At 43.1% G+C, this 25,946-nt stretch overlaps 1 protein-coding gene across 1 annotated transcript in view; it reads left to right on the top strand.

The window, feature by feature from the left end:
* fgf11a (fibroblast growth factor 11a) overlaps positions 1–16,909 on the top strand; it is a gene marked incomplete at both ends in the record, with an annotated part of 116,873 nt that extends 99,964 nt beyond the window's left edge. The window contains 2 exons of the mRNA XM_083993204.1: positions 14,180–14,378; positions 16,767–16,909. Of these exons, the coding sequence (XP_083849330.1) occupies positions 14,180–14,378; positions 16,767–16,909 (342 nt within the window). The remainder of the gene's footprint in view (positions 1–14,179; positions 14,379–16,766) is intronic.
* Between the last annotated feature and the right edge of the window lie 9,037 nt (positions 16,910–25,946).

Below are 25,946 nucleotides of genomic sequence, written 5' to 3'. Positions count from 1 at the left end.
CAAACCCGAAGAGAAAATTGGTGAATTATCAATTTTGGGTGAAGTATCCCTTTAATTTGTTTACAGGTACATTATATACATGTATACAGTATAACCATGGTGTAAAGAAAAGTGCTACTCGGTCTCCTTGGTTTCAAACACACACACATTTGTATGCCCACACACACACACACACACACACACACACACACACACACACACACACACACACACACACACACACACACTCCTGACAGGTGGCAAACTGGCAATTAGTCAGCCCCCTCAACAAAACCCTTAACAAAGTTCCTACAGAACGACCTAAGAGGGCTGAGCTGCCTGTACACACACACACACACACACACACACACACACACTCTCTCTCTCTCTCTCTCTCTCTCCCTCACACACTCAGGCCTGCTCGTGCCTCCCCTCCACCTCCTCTCCTCTGACCTTCCTCACCCGCCCATCGAATCAGAAACCGCTTGTCTCTTTTTCTTTGAGTCAGCACCCTTCCGTTCCTCCGCTCCCCTTCCTTTTCTCTTTTTCGCTCTCTGCGTGTCTTTCTCTCCCTCTTTCACACTCTGATTGACCCCTCCCGCTCCGTCTCTCTCCCTCTCTCCCTCCCACACACACACACACACACACACACACACACACACGGCAAGGTGTACCTGTGCCTCCTCTGATGTGGCATAAAAACAAAAAAACACACACACATGGCCTTGAGTGTACAGCATGTGAAGGATGGGTGATACTGAGAGAAAAGGGGGGTAAGAAAAAAAGAAGAAAGAGGAAAAAAAGGAGGGATGAGGAAGATATAGAGTAGAGGTGAGTCAGGTTATCTCTGGTTCCCTTTGGAAAATCCCCAAACGCACAGCCAGGGTCTGGTTGTCAAGGTGAGAAGCAGAGAACATCCCTCCCTCCTCCTCTGCTTCTTCCCCCTCTGTGCACTCGCCTGCACCCTCTCCAGCTGTTCTCATTACACTGCGTTAGTGTGTGTGTGTGTGTGTGTGTGTGTGTGTGTGTGTGTGTGTGTGTGTGTGTGTGTGTGTGTGTGTGTGTTTTTCATCCCCACTCCATTTGTCTGCGTGTGTTTGTGCTTGAAGGGTCGTTTCATGCGTAAATCTTGTTTATTCATCCCTGTATGCAGCCAGACGTCACGAACATGTGTTTACATACATGTGTTTGCCGATCGGTGTTTCTCCCGCACGCCTGTAGATGTGTGTGTGTGTGTGTGTGTGTGTGTGTGTGTGTGTGTGTGTGTGTGTGTGTGTGTGTGTGTGTGTGTGTGTGTGTGTGTGTGTGTGTGTGTGTGTGTGTGTGTGTGTGTGTGTGTGTGTGTGTGTGTGTGTGTGTGTGTGTGTGTGTGTGTGTGTGTGTGTATGTGTGTGTGTGTGTGTGTTTTCTGGATGCTGAGAGCCCATCAGCCCTGGTCGAGCTCCAGCACTCCTCAGGGCATCCCTGTAAATGCCAGAATGTTGGCACAGACGAGGACCCCTCTCCGCCCCCAACTGCTAAAAAACTTCTTTCTCCTCTCTGTCGGTCAACAAACTCGCAGACGCGAGCTCGCGAGGGGGAACTCGGAGGCCAGAAAGGTGGAAATGGGACAGAGAAGGGACCTTTTAGAGCCGGCGCTCGGGCCCCGTTAGATTCACAATGAGCTGGGAGAACTGTCTGATCATTCGAAAATCAATTCCCCTCAGGAGAAGTGGGTCATTTTCTCAAGTCAAATTCGATTTCCCGGCGTCGATTCTTGGCCTTGAAAACAGCTTAAGGTTAATTTGGTAGCTGCTCTCCAGCTTTCAATCACGTCACATGATGTATTTGCTCGGCTTCAGATGTTTAAAAAGCATTTTAAAGCTGCTGAAATCAATATTTTTTTTACATTATCAATAGATCAAATACTGTGCAGGTGAAAGAGGTTCCTCACTGGGACAAATTCTCTAAACTTCAACCAGCTCTGCCTTTCCTCTTAAGTCTGCAGAGCATTTTAGGCTCCTTCAGCTCTTTTGGTTTTTGCTCCTCAGAGCTTTTAGCTGAAACCTGCTACATGACAACACAGTGGAGAATTTAGGAAAACAAAATCCCTGATGAGTTGGAGGAAACCAAAACATAGCAAAAAGAAGACAAATTTGACTTAAAATCAGTTTTGTCAACATGTTGCAGTGTATAAACAGCTAAAACATTTGCAGTTTAGTTCATTTTTGAATTTAAAAGCAGCAATAGACAGAGGAAATTTACAAAAAAAAATGTTATTGAAATGAAATGTCATTTAAAGGTGGCTACAAGTTTAATTCCTCCCGACCAGTAGGTGTCACACTCGCACTCGCCGGCTCTCGCCCCAACCTTCAATTGTACTGGTTGCCAGGTACGCCTATGCGGCTAGTAGCTAAAGCTAAGCTATCGCCAACCATATTTCACGAGCAGCAGCTCCGGTGTTGACAGCAGACTGGAAACACATCTGAATCATTTCACACTAACTCACCTGCAGACGAACCCGACAAACCCGCAGCATCACGCCTGCACCGGAAACGTTACAGTACCGGGTCGACTGACCATTAGTTAGCATTAGCATTAGCACAATGCCATTTCTCCACAGAGCTATCGGTATGTCACCCCCTGAGCTCCGCCTCACGTGACATCAACGTAGCTACTAATGCTGTTGGAGCACATATCATTTAATGCCGACATCGCCAACATAACCACATATAAATATTTTGGACCCGTGAAAATGTATAAAACAATTAGGCTATTTATATATTATATATATTTTTAAATCTGTAAAAGTAATACTTTATCCTGCACTCTTCTAGACGTTCTTTGGCTGTATTATTTTTGAAAAATTATTTGTTTTGATGAAAAAGTTGTAGCTATGACCTTTAAACAAAATATACATTTCTGCAGGTGTCCTGATTCTAAACATCTATCTACTCCTCTCTAGACCACCAGCAGCAATATCTGGGGCTGAGAAATGAAAAAAATGCAGCTCCTCAAATTGCCTCTTGATGCGAGCTCCAAATGACATGGGCTGAATTTTTATATAACTTACCTGTTTGAGTTTTATTAAAGATTAAAGTCATGCATAATTGAGCGTGTGGCCACTCTGAGGGGCAGATGGGACAGCATGTTTGCCTTTGCCCATTTTCAGATTGGCTGATAGGTGGAGCTGGCGCTGCCAAGATGGCAACGGTGCAGCAGCTCACTCTGAACTTCAACACCACTCTTCACAGAGGCTGCGGCCATCTTTCTCTGTCTGTGATATAAATGTATCACATATTCAAAGGGGACATATTATGGAAATATCACTTTTTGACGGCTCTTTAACATATATTTGGGTCTTTGTCTTGCCTTCCGGCCCCCAAAATCCGAGAATTGACAAAAAATCTGTAATTTTCAGGTCAAAATCCATGTGGTTTTATGATCTGTTCCCTCAGTTGTTATCCAATGATGTCATTAGTTTTCAAATTTGCATAATATCACCCCTACCTGTGAGTACTGGTACAGTACCTGTAGAAGGTGTGGGACAGGGTTAACAGTGGCTCATTTGCACTTAAAGGGACAGGCACTGAAACCAGCCGTTCTGAACAGGGCTGTTTTGAGAGGATGAAAAGAGCTGTGATGTTTGATCCTTGAGGTATTTTGACCAAAGCATGTTAACTCATTGAGTGCCAACCACGTAATTTCTCGTTTTTCGTTCCCATGCGTTGAGTGCCGAAAACGTAATTTTACGTTTTTTGCTTTTTTTTTAAATTATGAAAATAGACACTTTAATACACATTATATGTAAATTTGGGGACTCTACGACGAGGAGAACTGAAATAGATGACGATCAAAGTCACATGACAGCTCATGATCTGGAAGTTTTTATCATAACTCGGCTTCTGCAAACGAGTTCTGCATGCAGATGCAGCAGCTGCTCTGCTCTCACCCGCGCTGCTGCTCCAGCTGCTCGAGCTGCTCGGAGCTGAACCAGGAAGCTCTCAGCCGACAGTCCGCCCGGTCTTCATCTGGAGCAACACCGTGTCCTCCCCAAAGTCCTCCCGCGGTAAAATCTGATGGTCTCTGGGCCAAAGCAGACCGGCATCACCGACCCGAACCACAGAAGGACCGCGACCACCGGCGGGACCGGTCTTCCCGAGCCGCGGTGGCCGACTGACCCTCACGCTCCGCGGGGGAGAAGCTGTGACACGGCACGGTGCGTCTGTGTTATTGTTGTTTACTGGCGCCCCCCCCGCCCCCGCTGGTGGTTTTGTGAATAGAACAACAACTGTTGTATATATTTATCTTATACGAGCCCTTTGATCCAGAAATGCGAGTGTCAGAAGAGCGACAGACACAAACAGAGCACCTTTCATAAAAGACGCTCTATCTCCTTTTCTAGAAAAAAAGGAGGGATTTTGGTGAAACCCAGCCATGTTTAGCTTGACTTTCCTCAGGAACGGAGGCACGTAGAAACAAACGGTTTGTGGCCACTTGAAGCATTAAGGTAAACCTTTCAATTGAGCCACAGTATGTGTTGGTGGCAATAATATAGAATACACTGTGGCTCTACATAAAAAGTCAAAAATGGTCTAAATTGCCGGTACACTTGACTAAAACTTTGGAAAGGAGCGCGGCACTCAATGAGTTAAGACACCAGGGAACTATTTTAATTTGTGGAAAGGGGGCAGAATATGTCTCCTTTAATGTATCATTGTCTTTACATCAGGAAGTTTTATAAAAGGTTCAGATCAGATGATAAAACCCTGTAATAACAGTAACAGAGAGGCCTTTGAGCTCAGCTTCAGTTCTCACAATCCTTGTGTTTTCCTCCACTCACACACAGCTACAGTGAAAATGACACGTCCCTCTTTTTCAGAGTGAAGCATCTTTTGTCTGTGAATATTTCCAAACGCCACCGTTTACCAAGCCGTAGCACAAGTCAGCTGGAAAAATGTTGCTTTTAAAACTCAAGTGAGCAGACTATTTGCTGGTGCTGCTGTGGGATTTGACAAAGTTGCTTTGAATGTCAGAGGTTGTTTTTCACCTTTTTAACACCCGGGCCTGGCTGGTACATCACCCTGAGAATACAGTGCTTTTTTTTTTTTGGGGGGGGGGGGGGGGGGGGGGGGGGTTCTCCTCCCTAAATGCTGAGTGATGCTTTACACTCAGAGCCAGCACTGATGATAAGACCTCGGAGAATAGCGGCGTGGCTGAATCTTTCCCATGCATAAATTAATAAATGATAATTACTCCTATCTTAAGACAATTATTGAGCAGGCTCCTCCGATGCCTCCTCAGCTGTTTGTCCTCCATTAAAGTTGTTATTCTGCCCATTTGCTCAGATAATAATCAGCTTTTTCGGGTAAACAAGCTCACCTTGCTCTGTGTGCTTTCAGTGCTGATTCTTATCCTTGTGACAGCGGTTGCATCTGCAGGTAAATATTTCATCATTCATTACACAAGAACAAAAACATCCTGCTTTGTAGATGTATCATGTTCCCATTAAGATTTTAGCTGCTGGCAACATTAACACTCAACAGCTGACATTGATCTTTGATATGTCGATGATCTGAATACCTCCATCAGTCTCTGCCTATCGGATCAAACATGGACTCTTCCTCTTAAGACCATTACGTGTCATAAAGTGGAGATGCCTCCGCTGACAGTGTCACAAAACACACTGAGGCAAGTGAAGAAATTCTCACTTCATGATCAACCCAATATATTTTTATAACCTGGAAATCCCTTTAAACCCCCCGACCCCCCCATAGGATATTTTTTATGACAGTTTTTGTTTCATTGGATAGTGAAGTGAAGAGACAGGAGGGACAGGACGGACAGACGGAGACAGGAGATGGAATCTGACAGACAGTTGAGTGATGTGATATTTTGACCTTTTCTAAAAAATGAAGCCATCAGCAACGTCAGCCCCCCCCCCCCCCCCCCCCCCCTGTACACGTAGGTTTATCTAAACACAGAGATGATTGAAATAAGAGTTTAGATTAAATACTCTGAAAACTGTGTGGATCAATATGTTTACATTCAGAACAAATGAGATTACATAATGTAATGTGCACAGGGACAGCTGCTAGGCCAGATTTGAGAGGTTTATACTCGAGTCACTTGGCTGAAATCATTATTTCTGATATAAAATCAAATTGCATTAGATTTAATGAGGAGGACATAATGGATTGCTGCAGGGAAGACGGGCCATCACCCTGCTCCCATAACAAAATGTCACTGTGTCTGGTACACTGGCTCCTGCATTGTTGGAGTAAATAAGCAAATGGTTATGATACTTAAATATTGTGTTCAGCAGGATAAACTTTACACATGACAGCGTCACGACTGGTGAACTGTGGTAGCTCTGACCTGTACAAAAGCTTTTCCTCTTACAAAGTTAGTATAAACACAGTAAAGGTGATTGATTTCTATGTTTTGTAATGAACTAGACACGTGTTAACAACTGGCATTTTAAAAGAGAAAAAAGTTTAAGGTAATCACAACTGTGCACTCACAGTTTTTAATGTTGTAGAGCAGGCATCTTCAACGTTTTTCAGGCCAAGGAGAAATGGAGCAAGGACCCATTCTATATTAAAAAAAGAGTATATTATATTAAACTGGGCCCAGTACTATGTATAAACGTAGCTTGTTGTGCATTCAATACTAGGCAATACTAAGTTTCATAAACGGGTATTCATGTTTTTTCAAAAAGTGTACAAGGTACAGTGAGTAGAGTAGCCGTCCCTCTGCCATATAAACAGACCTTGTTCGCAAATGTCTGTCAACTGCATGATAATCATGCAGACAAGATATTCAAATTGACGTTGTTATTTGAAATATAAATGTGGAAACTAAAAGATTAAGATTAAGAGGCCTTTATTGTCACTGCATTAAAATACAATGAAATTGCAACTGCCCATCACAGTGGTGGCATACATACTTAAAATCATACACATAAGAGCAGGAAAACCGACAAAACACATAGAGCATAAAAACAAAGGCAAATGATATAAAACATTGTCTAATCAACTAGAAATCCCACGACCCCCCCTGCAGCACCTCTGTGGACCCCCTAGGGGTCACGGACCCTCTGTTGAAGACCTCTGTTGTACAGTAAAACATCACAATGAGAGATCCGGCGGCATAACTGGTAGATCAAATACTGCAAAGACATGATCCTGACCACAGTAGCCTGAGTTCAAGTCCAACCTGTGGCCCTTTGCTGTCTGGTTCCTCCATGACCTTCCTGTTGGCAGAAGAAAACCAAAAAAAAAAAAAATGCCCCCAACATGAAACATGAAAATCTTGAGCTTGAACCACCAACCTCATTAAAACCTTTTTTTTAATAGGTGCTAACAGGCTTATTTCTGGGCTTTAGGTCTCATCTCTGCAGATCTCTACAAGTTGAACTTGACTTCAAAGAAATGACTCCACACTGTAGAAAAGTTGTGTGTTGTCAGTCTAAATATCTCATCTGTCCCACCTGTCTTATTAAAGCATAAACAGAGCGGTGGGCTCAGCAGCAGCAGCAGCAGCAGCAGCAGCAACCTGCTGTGTCTGGATGAAGCTGTAACCAGCAGCTCAAGTAGCATGAAACCATCATTTACTGGAAGCTGTAAAAACTCAGTCCATCTCCTCTATTTCCTCACTCATGTCCACCACAAACACACACCACCACACACATGTGCCCTATCAACTCAGTGAAATACATTTGTCCTCTGGGACGCGGTCGATAAGTGTCTGCGACTCAAAGCCTGTGGATTAACCTGTGCTTGCCTGATCGCGGCTTGTAAGTCGTTTTAAGTTGCTCATGCTCGGTTGCGTCGCCGCGTCGCTCGTCCAATCAAAGACTAATCCAGCTTTTTTTTTTTCTTTTCTGCCCTAATGCTTATTGACTTTTCACAGAGGTCTTACATAGGATCAATCCCCCCGCCGAGCACGCGGGAGGCGCAGTGGTTAACGGCGGCCACGTGCCCGTGAGCGCGGATGAATAATGTCTTTAGGTGTCAACTGATGGAAATGAGACGTGTGTGTGTGTCGTTAACCGGTACTGCTCTGTCTCTTCTACTGTTTGTCTCTTTTTTTTTCCTTCTCTCCTTCTCTTCGTCTTTCCCTCCTTTCATCTCATCTCCTCACGCGCCCCTCCTCTTCCCTTCCTTCCCTCCCTCCTTTCCCTCTTCTGTCTGTGGGAGTGAGTGATGAGGTAGACGACCGCTCCATCCGTCACTGTTGATGTTGCGAGTGTGCGCGTGCCCATGTGTTGGTGTGTGTTTGTATGTGTGTGTATTCATGTCATCTGGTGCCGGGTGGCCTCCCACTGATGTAAGAGGGATCTGTCATGTCTCTCTGTCACAACAGCAGACACGCATGAGTGCATGTACACATCCCCACACACACACACTTAAACACACACACACACACAGACTAGTGCTGCCTCCTCTGAAACCATCTGTGTGACAGAGGATTGTAGTCATTTTAGTTTTAAACAGTGTTGGACACTTTTTAATGATCCTGACATGTGTTTCCCTCACTTTATTTCTTTATTTTTTATTGTGTAAAGTCAAACAACACAAGACACGTGTGGTGATGACAAGAATAAAAGACAAATACAGAATAGCAGGTGCAACAAACATGGAACTTGAAGACAATATTACTCTGTGATGAATCACGGCCAGGCACTGCTACAGTGCTACTAACAAAAGTAGCAATAACATGAGCAGTAGCAAAGAAAAATAGTAATAAAATAATAATAATAATAATGAAAAGTTAATATTGATAGACATAGCGAATAATAGAGTATGATGAGAGGTTTTACATGTGAAGAGTCTCACTTTCTTACTGCATTTGTATGAGAAATAAGGGTTACCCTTTAATGTATAGGCTGCTAATTATGTGATAATGTCAAGCAATAGCCAAGAAATAACAAGTAATTGTGTCATAATGTCTAGAGATAACAATCAATTTCATAGAAATGTCGAGAAATATAGCCAAGAAATAATGATTGATTGCATAGAAATAGCCCAGAAATAATTGATTGTATTGACAATTGCAAGAAAAATTATATCCTTCCCAAAAAATGACGAGCATGTGTCATCTTTTGCCCTTGAAAAACACGACATAACTATGAAATTGACAGTTTTTTCTAGGCTATTTCTTGACCTTATACTACACAATTACTGTATTTGTTATTTCTTGACATTATCATTTAATCAACATCCTGTAAATTAAAGGGTTACCAAAATAAGGACTCGGTGTTGTTTCTGAAGTCAGTTCAATGTAACATTAAAGGCAGCTGAACGCCTCAGGAGGGAACCAATAATTAATCCTAGATCACAAGACGTTCTTGCTCAGATGTAGAAAACAGTGTGGAGTTTAGTGGAGAACAAAAATGCAAATTCTGCATTTGTGGCTGTTTTTTACAACTCAGGTTGTTTCCAGCGCACTAAACTAGAGGCTTTCTGGGGGAGCTGAGTGTTACACAGTGGCGAGCAGTTGATTTTGTAGCAGCAGCAGTGACTGGAGCTCCACGCGGCCTGTGTGTTTGGAGCAGCCCCTGCTGAGCACAAGGGGAACTGCAGCACTGGTTTGTCTGGGGGTTGTTGGGCTCAGGTGACAGATCGCTCAGTGTTTTTATTAGTCGGAGGCTCTGCTGTAGAGGCTTGTTAGGGGCGCGGGGTGAGGAGGTGGGAGAGAGCCGGCCCTCTCCGCAGTTTATGATGAATAGGAAATGATCAGTCAGAAATCAGCCTGGAGTGGAGTCAGAGTAAACGCTCGGCAGACAGATGTGCATCTGTCCCCAGTGTGAATAAATGACTGCTTAATAGTGTGTTATCCCATAAAGCAGCCACGCTGATGGCCCCTCTGTGGATAAGTTTGTGTGGCTGGCTTCTGGCCCGAGACCAGAGATTTATTTCATTTAAATCAATTTTGATGTGTGATGTGTGAAAGTATCGACGCAGGAGAAGGTGTTTTTGTTTTTTTCCCACATATTCACAGCTGCCAGAGAAAAGAAAAAGAAAAGAAAAGAAAAGGTATAATGGTGAAATACTTGTTTTGGAAATATTCCTCCGCCGCTCCAAACACAAAAGAATGAATCACATTAAGTCTGTGTATTGTGTGTGGAGGTGAGTGTAGTCATCCAGTCATGCATGCAAGCTGCACCAAAGTCTTAGTGTTTTCCTGCTGGGGGACTTCGTCAGTGCAGCACCATTACACTGAGCCAAATTACATGAAATATTAAAGGCCGATTTTACAAGAGGAAATCATGAATTAAAGATTCTCTGAAAGCAGAACTGATTTGGGCTCATGTTTTTTTGCTTGTCCGATCATGTTTACTGACTGGAGGTCAGACTGCACACACTTCAACGTGAATTTAGAATTGGATGCCCTGTCTGACTGATTTGTGTGCATAATCATCTCAAAGACCATCGTTGGACAGTTGCATTTTGCAGGAAGCTGCAGGAGACGAAGTTTGAAAAGAAATACAAACCCTGATGAGAAATTCTGTTCAGCATGCATTATGGGAAGTGTAGTATCTAGAGCCTTTGGAGAATGATCAACACCAGGGAATAAAAGTCAAGATCATGTCAAGAAGGTCTGTGCAGCTTTGATGGCAAATGTTGTTTTAATGAATCTATAAACTAAATCACTGCACTATCTGTTCAAATGAGAAACATTTTGGTGTTTTGTTGCCGTCAGCATTATAAGTGCCAGTATAAAAATGATTTAGCAATAATAAACTTGGAAATAATTGCATATATTTTTTATAGCACTTCTCAAAACAAGGTTGCGAGGACAAACAGGAAATAAAAAGACCAATGAGGATACGACTCCTTAATGTCTTAATCTATACAGAGAGAGGAAGAGTTCTCTCTAAACTCTGCCACAGAAAATGAAGTGCTGTTGGTGTGAAGTTGGTTGGATATTAAAGGAGACATATCATGCCCCTTTTCCACAAATTAAAATAGTTCCCAGGTGTCTTAAAGACATGTCTGTGACATGCTTTGGTCAAAATACCTCAAGGATCAAACATCACAGCTCTTTTCATCCTCTCAAAACAGCCCTGTTCAGAACAGCTGGTTTCAGTGCCTGTCCCTTTAAATGCAAATGAGCCACTGCTTGCCGAATGCAAGTGATAAAATGCAAATTCGAAAACTAGTTACATCACTGGAAGACAACTGAGGGAAAAGCTCATGAAAACCACATGGATTTCACCCTAGGGAGCCTGAACATTACAGATTTGTTTGTCAATTCTCACATTTTGGAGGCCGGAAGGCAAGACAAACACCCAAATATATGTTACAGAAGTCAAAAGTCAAAAAGTGGTATTTCCAAAATATGTCCCCTTTAAGAAAGTAGAACTGGATGATGATTTTCTGCCAAAAGTCACAAGAACTAATCGGAGGGGAAAACCTGTTGTAATGTACATCTCCAGAGCACGGCTAAAGCTCCATGAGGCTGAAATATCAGGGTATAAAAAGGGCAAAGAGTCGTCATTCTTGTCATTTGGAAGTATAACAACATAAACAGTCTGCAAAGCCTGTTTTTTAAATGTCAGGTGTATAACCATATAATGCTGTGGACAACACTGTGTGTGTGTGTGTGTGAGAACAATCAGAGATGTTCACCACTGGAAGAAGTAACCCCCAAAAGATACCTGAAGAGAGACAGAGAGAAAAAGAGAATACTGACCTCAGGTCAGGGATGTCTGTCCTCAGAGCTCAGTTTTCACCCTGAAGGGAACTAAAGGCGTTTTCACACCAGAAGAGTCTGTTAGTTCACCTGTTTCGGTCTGGTCCAAATGCAGTGTTTATTTGTTTCTCTTTGGTACAGTTCGCCATCACATTGCACTTTTTGCATGTGGACCAGAATTTGTAAACAAAGCCACATGCACGCTGAGGTGGTTCAGTCATTGGTTGGACACACAGGGGAAAGAAGGCAGCGCTCAGTGGAAGTAAACCATCATGGAGAGCTTGCACACTGCACTCACTGTTCTTATTGACCTGGCTCTTACACCTTCAGACATTCCCAGAACATTCTGAGCATCAAGAGCATTTAATACAACGTCAGATTTATGATTCTGTTCTCATAATCCTACAATGAAGAAGACGACTGCCAAGGAGAGCGCGTGTTCTCATGTGCGCCAAAGGTGTTTGCTTTTTTGCGGTCGGATTGAGGTCGGGCCACAAACAAACTGCACCCAGACCACTTTTTAAGTTCAGCTGGCTCTCCGTCAACTTGTTTGGTCCACACATGAGCTTGATTGCTGTATTTATACCTGACTAAAAGGTCTGCAGCACCAAGGAGGGGAAACAAATTTGAGTTTAAGCTTGTTCGTTTCAACAGGCTCTCCAATAGCAGAGGCATCTTCTGGCTTCTTCTTATGTGATGTGATGTTATATTATTTTTTGTGTGTGCAATATAATATGATTAGCCAACATTCATAAGTAGTGGTTTTGCAAAAAAAAAAAAAAAAAGATTATCTTGACTTCAGCTTCAACAGACTTTCTGTTTGTTATTCTATCTTTTCTTCTTCAGCTTTAAAGGAGACATATTATGCACCCTCTCCAAAAATTCAAAATAGTTCCCAGGTGTCTTAAAGACAGGAGGGAGGATCAAACATCACAGCTCTTTTCATCCTCTCAAAACAGCCCTGTTCAGAACGGCTGGTTTCAGTGCCTGCCCCTTTAAATGCAAATGAACCACTGCTCACCCTGCCCCTTTTACCAGTACAGGTAGGGGTGGGATTATGCAGATTCGAAAACTAATGACATCATTGTATGACAACTGAGGGAACAGAAACAGAACATTACAGATTTATGTTAAAGAGCCTTCAAAAGTGATATTTCCATAATATGTCCCCTTTAAGGTTTTTCAGGTGAAACGATGTTGATGGTCAGAGAAAACACTCAGAGAATCTCTGCAGCCTTTGCATCGCTCCTCTGTCGCTCGCTCTCTGTGGTCTAATGGATGATGAAAAAGCTCTCCTTTGCACGCTAGTTATGTTATACAGCCTTAACACACACTCTCTGACGTGCAGTACACACTACCCGCACACTATACTCACATCATGTGCCAGACTTGTTTTAATTCACATAATGAATCTATTAATGAACTTTGAGCATGTCTGTCTGCGGGGTGTGTGAGGTGGTGATGAGGCTTTACAAAGCTGCCTTTAATCCTGTCAATTTCCCCCCATACACACACATACACAGTGCAGAGAAGATGAGATGCATCCCACCGCAATGTAAACACGGCTAACGATAGCGATGTGATTACACCGTCCAACAGTATCCAGACTTTGGAATGGGACCGTACCATTAGACCGGAGTTAATAGGTGGACGAGGGGATGAATGGCCGCTGAAGTGAATGGATGTGTAATTAAAGAATGGGCGATACAGTCAGTGTAATTACCTTGTTTATGTGTGGTACAATGGATATAGGCAGGCGTTAAGGCCCCGCGCCTGTGGTGAGAGGAGAGAGACGAGAGATAGAAGACGGAGAGCAGGAGGAGAGAGAGAGTGAGAGAAGGGAGAAATGAATGAGAGAGTGAGATAGAGAGAGAGCAAACTCCTTATTCAGGCCTTTTCTGCTCACCCGTCACATCAAGGCTCCAAATCAATCCTGCAAATTGGTTTGTTCCTCGACAAGGTTACCAAATGACGGAGGGATGGAGGGACGGGAGTGGAGGAGAGGCAGAATATGAGATAGAGAGGGAATATGTGAGAGCTGTAACGAGAGAGAGATGAGGGTGAGGGGGGGCCAAGAGGGGGTGATGTATTGTCTAATGCAGAACTGTGTGTGTGTGTGTGAGAGCTGAAGGCCGACGACGGGGTCGTTAAACTACGAGGTGGGGAGGGGGGGTGAAGGATCCGGTTGATTGTTGTTTGTTACAGGTAAACTCAACCAGCTGAGTTATGGCTTCCCCGCTCGCAAACCACTTTGTCCGTGCGGCAAACGGGGCGTGCCTACGTGTCGTCGCCCCACGAGCGTGCGTGCGCGCAAGTTTGTGTATGCGGCCGCTGGATGCTCCTGTAACCCTGTCACCATGAAATGTGGGGCCCATTTCCTCCCATTCCCAGCTGAGCTCAGTTGGAATTGGAGAGTAAATATATAAATAATAGAAGAGATAAAAAATGGCAGATGCTCCAAATGTGTTATTCTTCTCCTCTGACCCGATGTGCTTCTGTGTTCTCTGTGTGTGTGTTTTAGGAACACTTCACGCCGGAGTGCAAGTTTAAGGAGTGTGTGTTTGAGAACTACTACGTGACCTACTCGTCCATCCTGTACAGACAGACCCAGTCGGGCCGGGCGTGGTACATCGGCATCAACCGGGACGGACAGGTCATGAAGGGGAACCGGGTCAAGAAGACCAAGGGAGCTGCTCACTTCCTGCCCAAACTCATTGAAGGTACGACTCATTCATCCAGACTTCCTGCCTGAGCTGGAATATCTCCCATGATGCTTTTATTGTGTCTCCGTGTTTGTTGCTTTAGAACAGTGAAGTCTTGGACCTGCTGCTGGTGCTTCAGGACAGATTACTGTACCAACCAGACAAACAGAAACCAGCACCGCTTAGATAAAATATTATTTAAGAGCTGATCTACAGTAAAACATTGATGGTGTTTGACACACTGGTCGATGGTATACACTCTGTGTGAAATACATGGAGACTCCTTAATTATCAGGTCAGACACACTGAAAGCTTCAACTACAAACAGATCTCAGGGTGTCTCAACAAAAAGTAAAAAAAAAAATCAAACATCACAGCTCTTTTCATCCTCTCAAAACAGCCCTGTTCAGAACGGCTGGTTTCAGAGCCTGTCCCTTTAAATGCAAATGAACCACTGCTTTCCCCGCCCCTTCTACTGGTCCCAGGTAGGGTCGGGGTTATGCAAATTTGAATCCTAGTTACATCACTGGGAGACAAATGAAGGAACATCTTGTAAAACCACATGGATTTCAACCTAGGGAGCCTGCACATTACAGATGTTTTTGTCAATTCTCACATTTTGGGGGCTGGAAGGCAAGACAAATCCCAAATATATGTTAAAGAGCCTTCAAAAAGTAATATTTCCAAAATATGTCCCCTTTAATTGTAAGCAGCACCAGTAAAAACAGACCCCTGGAAGATCACAGGGTAACTGACAGAGTGTCCGAGGTGTTTGGTTGTGGTCAACAGGGCCCAGCAGCTAGTTTTTGGCTCAGGGGCTCCTGAGCATTTTATGATACTGTACAGTTTTTGTATATATTCAAAACACACGGGACACTTGAACCACATCACACATTCATGTAGATGGTTGTAGCCAGCAAGTTTCCTGAACTTTACAAAGACTATTTATGTTTTATGTCCCATGAACAACTGTGGTAGCATGTGAACATCATGTCTCTGTAGAACTGTGCTATTTTAATATTTAGGTGTAAGACAAAACAATGCCATCACTTCCAGGAATATGACTGAAGCTGAAGAAGACAAAACATCACAAATGTCAGCCATGTTACCTCGGAGTAGTGAGTTAGTTTGCCTGAGACAGGGATACATGAGTTGTATGTTGTCATAAGGAACACAGCAAAACACTGATTTGACTTCACTGATCCCTGTTTGATAAGATGCAGAATGTGTAAATGAAACAGTCTGACTGTTACACAATTAAAAGCAGAACCCAACAATATGTAGATGTACAGTGTAGCCACTTACACACCAGCTGTTGTATTAAATCAGTAATTAATTCACCTAAGGCAGAAACGACCTTTTATTTTAAACCTGTTCAGAAGCATAATGACCCCGGCCTTAACCACAGCCCATTATGTTGTCATCCTCCACTTTATTACATTGCTCTACTTTCTGTGTACTCTGCATAAACTTGTAACAGAGGTCCGTCTGTTTCTCTACATCTGGGAGCTACAGTCCACTGTAAAGACACTTCTTGTTTTTATTCCTCTATGTTTTTACCTACCAAGGTTTCCATATGTGTTCACAGCTGATTTATATTTTAAAGGGATATTTCAACTTTTTTGGCAAATTCACCTATTGCCATAATCCCTATAGTTTTAGGAGTAGGTTCATTACCTTTAATTGTTGGTGCAAGCTATTTTTAGATCAGCGGGGCAGAGGCGTGAGCTGCACGGTATTTCCATGTTTCCCTCATCAAACTCATCAAATACACAATCCAACAACTCTTGTGGAGAAGTTGTGACCTGCACATTCACTACACTATGAGATAATAACGTATACTTATGTAACATTATGACACATGAAGCAAATACTCAGAACTAGTTGCGCCTTTGAAATCACTCCACTCAGCAGGCGTGTCTGGAATGTAGTTCCGGCTACGCATTTGCCTCGAAAACAACTCTGTCTCGTAACGTTCCGTTATTATTTCATAGCGTGGTGAATGTGCAGGTCACAACTTGTCCACCAGAGCGTTTTGGAGTTGTTGGATTGTGTATTTGATGAGTTTGATGAAGGAAAGGCGGAAATACCATATGCCTCCATAGCGTTAGCTGAGCAGCTTGTATCTCTGCCCCGCTGATCGAAAAATAGCTTGCACCAACAATTAAAGGTAATGAACCTACTGCTATGACTATGGGGATTACGGCAATGGGCGAATTTTCCCAAATGTTGAACTATCCCTTTAAGTGAAAATATTCCTATGCGTGATTTGTGATTTTTTCTGGCTGATTCTAGTGCCTCCAGTTTCCATCACTAGGCATACAGTAAATATTAGAAGACGTGTCAATTGTCAATCAAAGCATCTACAAACATTGAACTGTGTTTCATCTTGTCCTCCCTCCCCAGTGGCCATGTACAGGGAGCCCTCTCTTCACGACGTCGCTGAGCAGAGTCCGCCCAGGAAAACGCCCAAGACCTCCAGCGACTCGCCCGTGCTCCAGAACGGCAAGAAGGACCCTCAATCCAAAACCAAAACCTCCTCCTCCTAGCGCTCAGAGACACGTGAGGGGGGAGGAGGAGGAGGAGGACGGGGAGGAGGAGGAGGAGGACGGGAAGGGGGGAGGACACGGGGCACTGGGCACCGGGCACCAGCGGAAAAAACCTGAATAGGGTTGTTAGGGCTACTCCCCCCTTCCCCCCCACGCCCCCCCCGCTGCCGCCACCACCACCTGCTGCCTGCTACACTGACCCCACAAAAAAAACTCTGTGTACCACAATGCAACTGGTGTAAAGCTGAAAAATAACGGAGAAGAGGAGTGGAGCCGGCCGATGGGAAGCCCCTTTTGCCCCCCCACCCCCCTAACCCCTTCATCCACACCAGCCCCCTCACCGTCTTATTCAATAACCTCTGTGGTGATCAGAGCCTGGGATGTAAAAGCAATAACTCCATGAAGAGGTGAACAGTCGCCTAGCATCGTATAGCATGTCACCCCCCCTCCCCCCAGCGTGTTAAAGCAGCTGGAAGGACCCCCCCAACCCCTGTCCCCCTGCCCCCCCACCCCTCCTCTAAGATATCATCAGTGACGTCCTTCCAGTCAGCCAAATATCTGAGCAAAGTCTTCCTGGTTTTACCACCAACAGGTGCAACGGTCACATCCGTCCCTCTGCAGCACATTCTTTACAAATGGGTTGTGTGTTTTTTTTGTTTTTTTTTTTTTTGTTTTGGGGGGGGGGGGGATCCATGCTGATGTTAGCCTGACACGGAGCCATGCAAATGCGACGCCGTCACACACAGACCCTCACAGACTTTTTTTTTTTTAATGTTCTGCAGCCATCTGCTCGGTCCACAGTCTTCTGTGTGTGTCAGCGACTTTGTGAGATGGCCTGGATACTTGTCAGCCTTGTTTGTGTGTGTGTGTGTGTGTGTGCGTATGAATGTATATGTATGTAGGTGTAGGTGTGTGTGTGTTTGTGTGTTATGCGTGCTCCCTTTCTTCTTCTATTCACCTTTGGAGCGATTTGATTAGTTTGTGACACAGACTCAATTTTCCACTCGGCGGCACAAGAACCCCCCCCCCCCCCCCCCCCCCCCCCCCCCCCGTCCTCTCAGGCTCCGTTAATGGAGTCGGGGGCTGATCAGAATCTTTCGACCCTTAAACGAGGGGCCAAGAGCTCCCCCGACACACTCCACACATGCATACACACACATTATTACATTGATATATACACACATGTGTGGTTTAGCTCCCTGGCAACCGCAGAAAATGATCTTGCGACTTTACACAATGACATACATTAACACACACACAGAGAGACTCACATATGCATACACACATGGTATATGTATGTGTGTGTGTATGTGTGAAGGTTCTGGGAGATGATGAGGACACCATCAGTAGGATGGGTTAGCGATGGAGCCTGACTGTGTAGCTTGTGATTGCACTGTAAAAAAAAATGAAAAGAAAAATGTCTCTTACTTTATAATTGCATCTATAATTTGCCAGCACATAATTATTTTGTGCATAAAATAACAGTCTCTCCAGATCCATCACTGTCTCCAAGCCATAGATATTCTGTGTTTTATGTATTATGTCATGGATTTAAAGGGGCGCTCCACCTTTTTCACATGTCAGAGTTACAGTAATTGAGATGTTATGGCGAGTTCTGCTCAGTCTGTCAATCATTTGTTTGCTGTGTCCCAAATCCATATAACATAAGAATACCAAACAGGTTTTACCGATGTGTTTTGTTCCAACCATAAGATTTTCAAAGTAAAATACACTCAAAAGCATCAATACTGCTGTGCACAAAGGAAATAGAGCAGCAAAAGTGGTTGTGAAACAGTTTTATGAATATTCTGATGAAGTTTGATTGTTAATCCTTTCTGTGACACACTAACAAAGGAATTGTTGTGTCGTATGGAACTGGGATATTCTGTATAGAGAAAAATTTAAATTGGTCATCTTTTTTAAATTCTTCTGTCATCTGAACCCACAACAGTTTAGTCTGACATTAGGCTGCAGAGATCTGTGATTGCACACGCCCATATTTAAAGTCGTTAAACTCAACCCATGCAATTAATCACATGTTGTGCAATGAGGCTTGTGTGTGTCGTAATAATCCAATCTTCTTCTCGTCTATGTAGAACTGGTGGAGCTCCTCTTTGAATAATTATATTTCAAGATAATCAAACTTAATCTCAGAGATTTACATAACAAAGTAGCCCCACAGATCACTAATGAGGAATTCAAAAGTCATGTGTGTTTACCACGGAATGGGTCTGATGAAACAAGCTATCAAATTGCATTATGGGAAATGTAGGAGTTACTAAAAGTTAGAATGTCTCAGTTTCTGCTTCCCCGGTTTGAACCATTAAAAAAAAAAAAAAAAGTTCCCCAACTTTATGGAAGTGTGACTCTAAATCACCGGAGCTCTGCTCATGGATATGTGCGACATCACAGGAAACTAGATCCTACTGCTGCCAACTGAGCAGCTCATCTGACACATTTTTTATTTTATGAAAAAAAAAAGAGAAAAAAAAATCCAACAGAGTTGTTGATCTGTTTCTAATCATCGCTGCATGAATTAACATAAATCTCTTTGGCTGTTCTAATATGAGTTTGATCTCTGACTGTTTTGTTAGGTGGAAAAATAAGAAAACCAAAGTCATATATAAATAATGAAACTGATAGCTATAGTACAAACTGTAAGAGGAATGATATTTTTTTAAAGAGGAAATAGAAGGATAGAAGTGTTATATTATACTTTGATCACATTCTTGTCAGTGTTTATTTGGTAGATTCTCCTGTTAAAGAAAAAGTAACTAGCAATTTTGATATTTCATATTCCAATCTTCTCTTTCAGGAGAGCTTGTTTTTGCATTTCCAGTTGCTTGTGCTATTCAAAAGGAAAAGCAATCATTTTTCATATCAAACTTTCATGGTACAATATGGGGCAGGGTAATTGTTTCTGCCTAATGTTTATGTATAGGGAAGCAAAAGGGAGTCCCGTGTGTTCAGGAGGCAGAGGAGAGGATAGATGGATGATGGAGGCTCAGAGAGAGAAAGAAGGGATGAGGCAAAGAAAGGAAACAGAAAAAGAGGGGGATTTTTTTAAGGAGGAAAATGTGCGATGATGAGCAGAACAAAAAGAGATTTAAGAGGGAATTATGGTAATGTGGACAGCGTTCCCTGAACACACACACTTCTCTCCATGCATAATCCTCTGCACCCCTGTAACCCGTGGTTGTAAATAATAATAGCTGATAACCCATGCAGAATAGAGGCGAGCTGCTGAGCAAAGTAATCTGCTATACCTGAGATGATGAAACAAACTTTACCTCTTTACCCAAGGAGAAAGAAAAAATTTACTGAGGGAGGAAGGAGAGCGCGGGTAAGAGGCGACTCAAAGGAAAGGAAACATAGGGAAGGAATGAAGGAGGAATGAAAGGGAGAGAGGACTCATAAAACATAAACTAAAGGAGGAAATGAATTGTAACGCATTAGAGAGTTCCTCCCATTATTTTTAGATTAAATCAAAACAAGCTACTGTTAAAACCTCACTTGCAAACGAAAGACCTTAATTAAACTGTTAAATAGACCTTCAGGTTGGTGTGTTTGACCAGTCGCCCTCCCCCCGTGGATCACTAAATCCAGAACACAATGTTTGACTATTATTCGCAAAGTAATTACACAAATGTTTAATTAAATGAGGCCCGTGCCTGCTAGAGTTGAATTAACAGCGTCTGGGACTAGATGGAAAGATACAGTTGGACAGGAGGAGGAGGAGGAATCACAGCAAACACACATCGCCATGACTTCTGTGACGCCTACTGCGATATATTTTAAGGGCTGGGAAATCTATGTTGCAATATTTTTCTTATATATACGTGTCGTATTTGTTGTTTGCAGAATTGTTGTTTTGCGAATTGAAAGACATAAAAAAAAAGCTGTTAAGGAGAGCTAAGGGCTAAACTAGCTGAAATCATTCATGTGGGTTATTGAAAAGATGAAAAAAAAAGTGTGCGTGCTTTTATTTTGGTAGAGTTCAGATTACAGATACCGACTGTAAGCAATGCATTGCAATCATGCGCACAAGGATAATTAAAGGGCCACTCCTCTGATTTCAAAACTGTTGTAAAATGTCTGAAGGAACATTCTCAAGGAGCGTTCAGTAAGGCATCACATGTTGTTCATGCAAATAACCATTGTGATGCCATCAAGGCTTGGTATGTACGTTTTCTTTAATGATATTGAGATGCATTATGGGAGATGTAGGATTAAGTGTTTCTAGAGTTTTGTAAAGTCAGAATATCCCAGTCTGTGCTGGTTTTATTTTGAAAGTCTGTCCCTTGTTAGTCCCCAAACTTTACGGAAGTGCAATACTAAACCACAGGAGTGGCCCTTTAACCCTCAAAATCAATGCAGTGTTATTATATATTCTCTTGATGCATATGCCTGTACAGAAGCAAAAAACAACAACAGCACATGAGGTGAATTTGTCGAGAGGAGGACATGAACTCCGATTTAATTAGAAAAGGTTACAATCATCTCATTTCCTGCCTGAAACTCTTGAGTTAAACCGACTTTTCTGCGTTTTTAAAGTGACTTTAAACGAAAACGAGAGCCTGGAATTTTATTCAATCAAGCCATCAGGGGCGGCGGCGTTCGATCCCGGTGACTGAGCGTCGGCGATGGGCTGACACCTAAGTGAGCGATGGATTCATATCTCGCCGTCGAGATAGGCCTACTCGCGCCGCGCGTGTGGACTCAGCGATTAAAACGCAGTCCATCACGAATGATCCATCGGCCACTTAAAGTTGCATCAGTCATCAGTATCTCACTTCTCCACTGTGGAATATGCAGATAGATTAGCTTTTTATTACAGTTTGTAGACTGTTATTGGAATTCACCCTGGTGCCATTCAGCCAGCATTCATCATGTATTTGTGACAGTTTTGAGTTATATTCCGTCAGAAAACTCATAGTCACCTTTTATTTCAGTCGCATCAATAATCTAATTAGCGTAGTTTTTGGTTTTTTTTGTGCAAAAGCTGTCACAGATATTATCTTCTATTCATTGACTGAACCTCAGAGATGTAACATGTTCTTCTGGATTATTTCCCCGATCCGTCTGCAGTGTCACTCCTTTCACCTTTAATGTTGTAAAAAGGAATTACAAAATAATTAACTGTGGAAAGTTTGCATGATTGCACGACTGTGTGTGTGTGTGTGTGTGTGTGTGTTACAGACTTGTGTGTGTGTGTTTTGCTGTGTTCACACTCTCCCTTTCCCCCCCTCTGCTGGGAGTTCCTTTGTGGAGTCTGAGATCAGCTTCTCTGTTCCAGCCTGTCTGCTTCGCCGGCCTTCAGGCTTCACTTCAAACGATTCTTGTGTGAATTACAGGATGTAAAGATTGCCATTTATCTCGGCGGCTGTCTATCTGAGCACATGTTTGATTAGTGAACACACACATCCCCTCCCTACCCCCCCACCACAGCTGAATTTACTGCTTTTAACTCTCTGATGAATGTCTCTGGATTTGGCTCTAAATGTTAAATATTGTCCCTCCGGAGAACTCCACGTCGCCGTTTCTTTAGACGGTGTGAAAAAAGATGAGAGAGGTGAGAACGCGCAGTGTGTGCGTTGATATCGGAGGAGGTTAAATGATGTATATCTGATTCAGCTGCACGCTTCACACATCCCACACACACACACACATACACACCTCTCTCCCCGGGGACTCCCTTCCCTCCCGTTTCTCCCGAGTCAGGGCCCTCCCTGCTTACGGAGCGAATAACAACTGCAGAGAGAGAGAGAGAGAGAGGGTCATCCAGGGTTGTGAAGGACTCAGAGAGAGAGAGAGAGAGTGAAAGGCATGTGTCACACACTGTAGTGTAGCTAACGCAGCCCTCACAGCCTCCCTTTGAAGTCTCACTTCCTCTCCGCCATCACTTTTTTGCAAAACACAAACTTCCCTTTAACCTGGAGGCAAGTATGTATGTGCATGTGTATGTGTATATGAGTGTGTGTCTGTGTGTGTGTGTGTGTGTGTGTGGGGCGGGCGAATGCTCACACTCATACATCACACTCATCAGCTTTGGTCTTTGTGTGTAATCGTTGCGTAACTGTGATTGAATATCTGTATATATCCATTATGTGTATCCAAGAAGAGAGGGAATAAAGCATGGAGAGAGAGAGAGAGAGAGGAAAATAGAGGATAAATCAGAGGCCAAATCAATGAGCACGCGTCCTTGGGCAGAAAGCAATAAACTCCATTAACAAGGTGCAGCCACATTATCAGGGAGGGTGTGGAGAAAAAAAGGATTAATATTGATATAGAAACCAACTGCGTGTTTTATTAGAGCTTTTATTTTTCTAACACTTTGCCCTTTTTGTGAGCTGGGTTTGCTGTTAAACTGTGTGTGTGTGTGTGTGTGTGCGTGCGTGCGTGAGAGTGTGTGTGTGTGTGTATTACTTTGAGGTGGAGTCCCTTCACCACATCTGCAATGCAGCAGAAAACACAAAAAAGAGAGGGAGGAAGAGAGAGGCTCACGTGCTCCGACAAAAAAAAAAAAAAAAAGAGAGTGACGCCGTCCTCGGACGGATTTTCTCTCTCCCTCCCTCCCTACCTCCCTCTCTTTTTCTTAGCTGCTTCATAAAAAAGAAAAAAAAAGTTATTTTATATTGAAATTCAAAGCCGGAGCATCTCATGTCACATCCTGTAAAAGCATTAACCAACAGATTAACTTCATGTAAAAAGACAGAGAAGAAGGGAAAAGAAAAAGAAAAAGTCATGCTGTCTTTTTAAAGGCACACCCACAATCCCTGGACACATCTGCATTGCACACAGCACCCTGCACCAAGCCAGCGCAGATGTGGCTAACTGGGGTGACCTTTACAAACACACCATGGAGGGACTTCACCTCTCACAAGCTAATGCATCACCGACGTGTCAGCGGTGACTTTACACTGTAAAACTATGCTAAAAAAAAAAACTACAAAACAATTGTATTTATTTACCCTCCTTTGATTCAAGTGTACTTTGTTGAAGAAGTCTGGATTGTGTTTTTGGGGGGTATTTCTCAGTGGAAGTACTGTGACTTGTAATGAAATGCTATGAGGAAAAAAGTATTGGTATCCATTGTAATGCCCTTTATTGAACCACTGTTTGGTCTGTTCATGTGTGTTGGTTGATTTGATGTGTTTTTTTTTTTCGCTGTTTAAAATGCATATCTGTGTCTGTTCTCCTATGACATGATGTGGGATATTGAAAAAAAACAAAAAGGCTCTGTCTTAAAGTACACCAGGACTGAAGGGTCTCGCACCTCGTCCTCCTGATCCCCCAGAATCCTCCAGCTCTCACCTGTCAATCAAACGCCGACCGATAAACGACCGACTTGACCTGACCTCTGACCTTTTTGATCTCGTAACGGGATTTTAATTGGCTCGCCCGGCGGCAGCATCATGTGGACTGCTCATTCGCCGTCTGTCTCTCCCTCTTCAAACGAACACACACACCTTCTACTTGTGTGTGTGTGTGTGTGTGATTCTGTGATCAATCCTTGAAGGATTTTTTGACTCTTTTTTTTTTTCTTTCTTTCTACTGCATGGACGATCCAACTTATTGTGACAAAAGTCTTCCAGAAAATATTTTAAGGAGATCACCATAATCTTTACTTTCCTTCCTGTCTTCCAAATGCAAAAAGAGTGCTTCAGTCTTCCAGCTATCAAAGCCACAATGACACTATTTTTGTATTCAAATGGGGCAAAAAATATATCTATATATCTACATATAAATATATCCATGCAAATGTGGTTGGGGTGCAATAACTCCCCCTGTTGCTGGCAAGGAACAACACGACTACAAGACGCCATCCAATCCCATGGATCACCTGGAGAAACGCGAGCTGAGACGGACTACAGAGAGCCGTGGGACTTGTAGTTTGAAACTCCTGGGTTGAGGTTGAGGATCACAGATGGGCGGGACTACAAGCATGCATGCGCCAATCATTTACTGGACACCTTCAAAGAAACAGTCCTTCCCAATATTTACTCTTTAAAACCCCTTTAACCCCTTAATCCCCCCTCTCTCCCCCCTTCCTCCCTCCCTCCCTCCCTCCTCCTCAACACTCTATTATCCCAAACTCTTGTCTCTGCATTTGCAATATGATCTGTATTTATTTCTATAATAACTTACACAAAGTCAACGGAGACGTATTATTGGATATAATTGAATAAAACAAACTAATATATTTGTATGATTGTAATGCTGGACTCCTGAGAGTTTTCTTGGGTGTTGTGATGACATACAGCGTCCTACACAGTTTTACATTCAGAGCTTTACAAGTCCTCCCACCTGGACTGAACCACAGTTCAATGATGCTTTAGACCGGGGGTGTCAAACTAATTTTAGTTCAGGGGGCTACAAACAGCACAATATGATCTTGAGTGGGCCAGACCAGTAAAAAAAATAGCATGATAACCCATAAATAAAAAGAACTTTCAATTTCTCCCTTTGTTTTAGTACATTATTAAGATAATTTACAGTTAATGAACTATCCTTTTACAAAATATATTATGAACAACGTGACATTTCTTGAGAAAAATTTGTCCAATTTCTACAATATTATGCCTCTTCTGTCAACTATGTTTCATACTTGGCAAATTAAAGCAGATATCAGCTTCACGGCCGTTTCGGCTAATGCTGCGTTCAAGGCAGGCTTTTGAAACCGTAAGTTACAGCTTCAAGTCACAACTACGACTTGGTAGCGTTCCAGGTAACCCGTAGCTCGTGTTTTTACCATCCTGTTGTCTGTGAAAGTTCCCTATAACGGCCACTCGTAACTTCCGACCCGTGAACTCGTACCAGATCGAACAGGTATGACTTCACAGGAAGGAAAAACACAAAGTACGAGTTTCTTTGAACGCACCATGAGTTAGCAGCCCCCGCCCTTGTCAGGCATCAATTGGTCCTCGTGCTACGTCACCACATTCACGCGCATCCCTTGGCTGCACACACAGCCCTTCATGCCGTTCTCTCTCCTCATTGGATAACACTTGTATCCCACAAGGAAAATTTTCTCCTC

This window comes from Trachurus trachurus, assembly GCF_905171665.1.
Source record: "Trachurus trachurus genome assembly, chromosome: 18".
Classification (NCBI taxonomy): domain Eukaryota; kingdom Metazoa; phylum Chordata; class Actinopteri; order Carangiformes; family Carangidae; genus Trachurus; species Trachurus trachurus.
The sequence above is the reverse complement of the archived record's forward strand: the minus strand, read 5'-3'. Positions and strand labels throughout refer to the sequence as shown.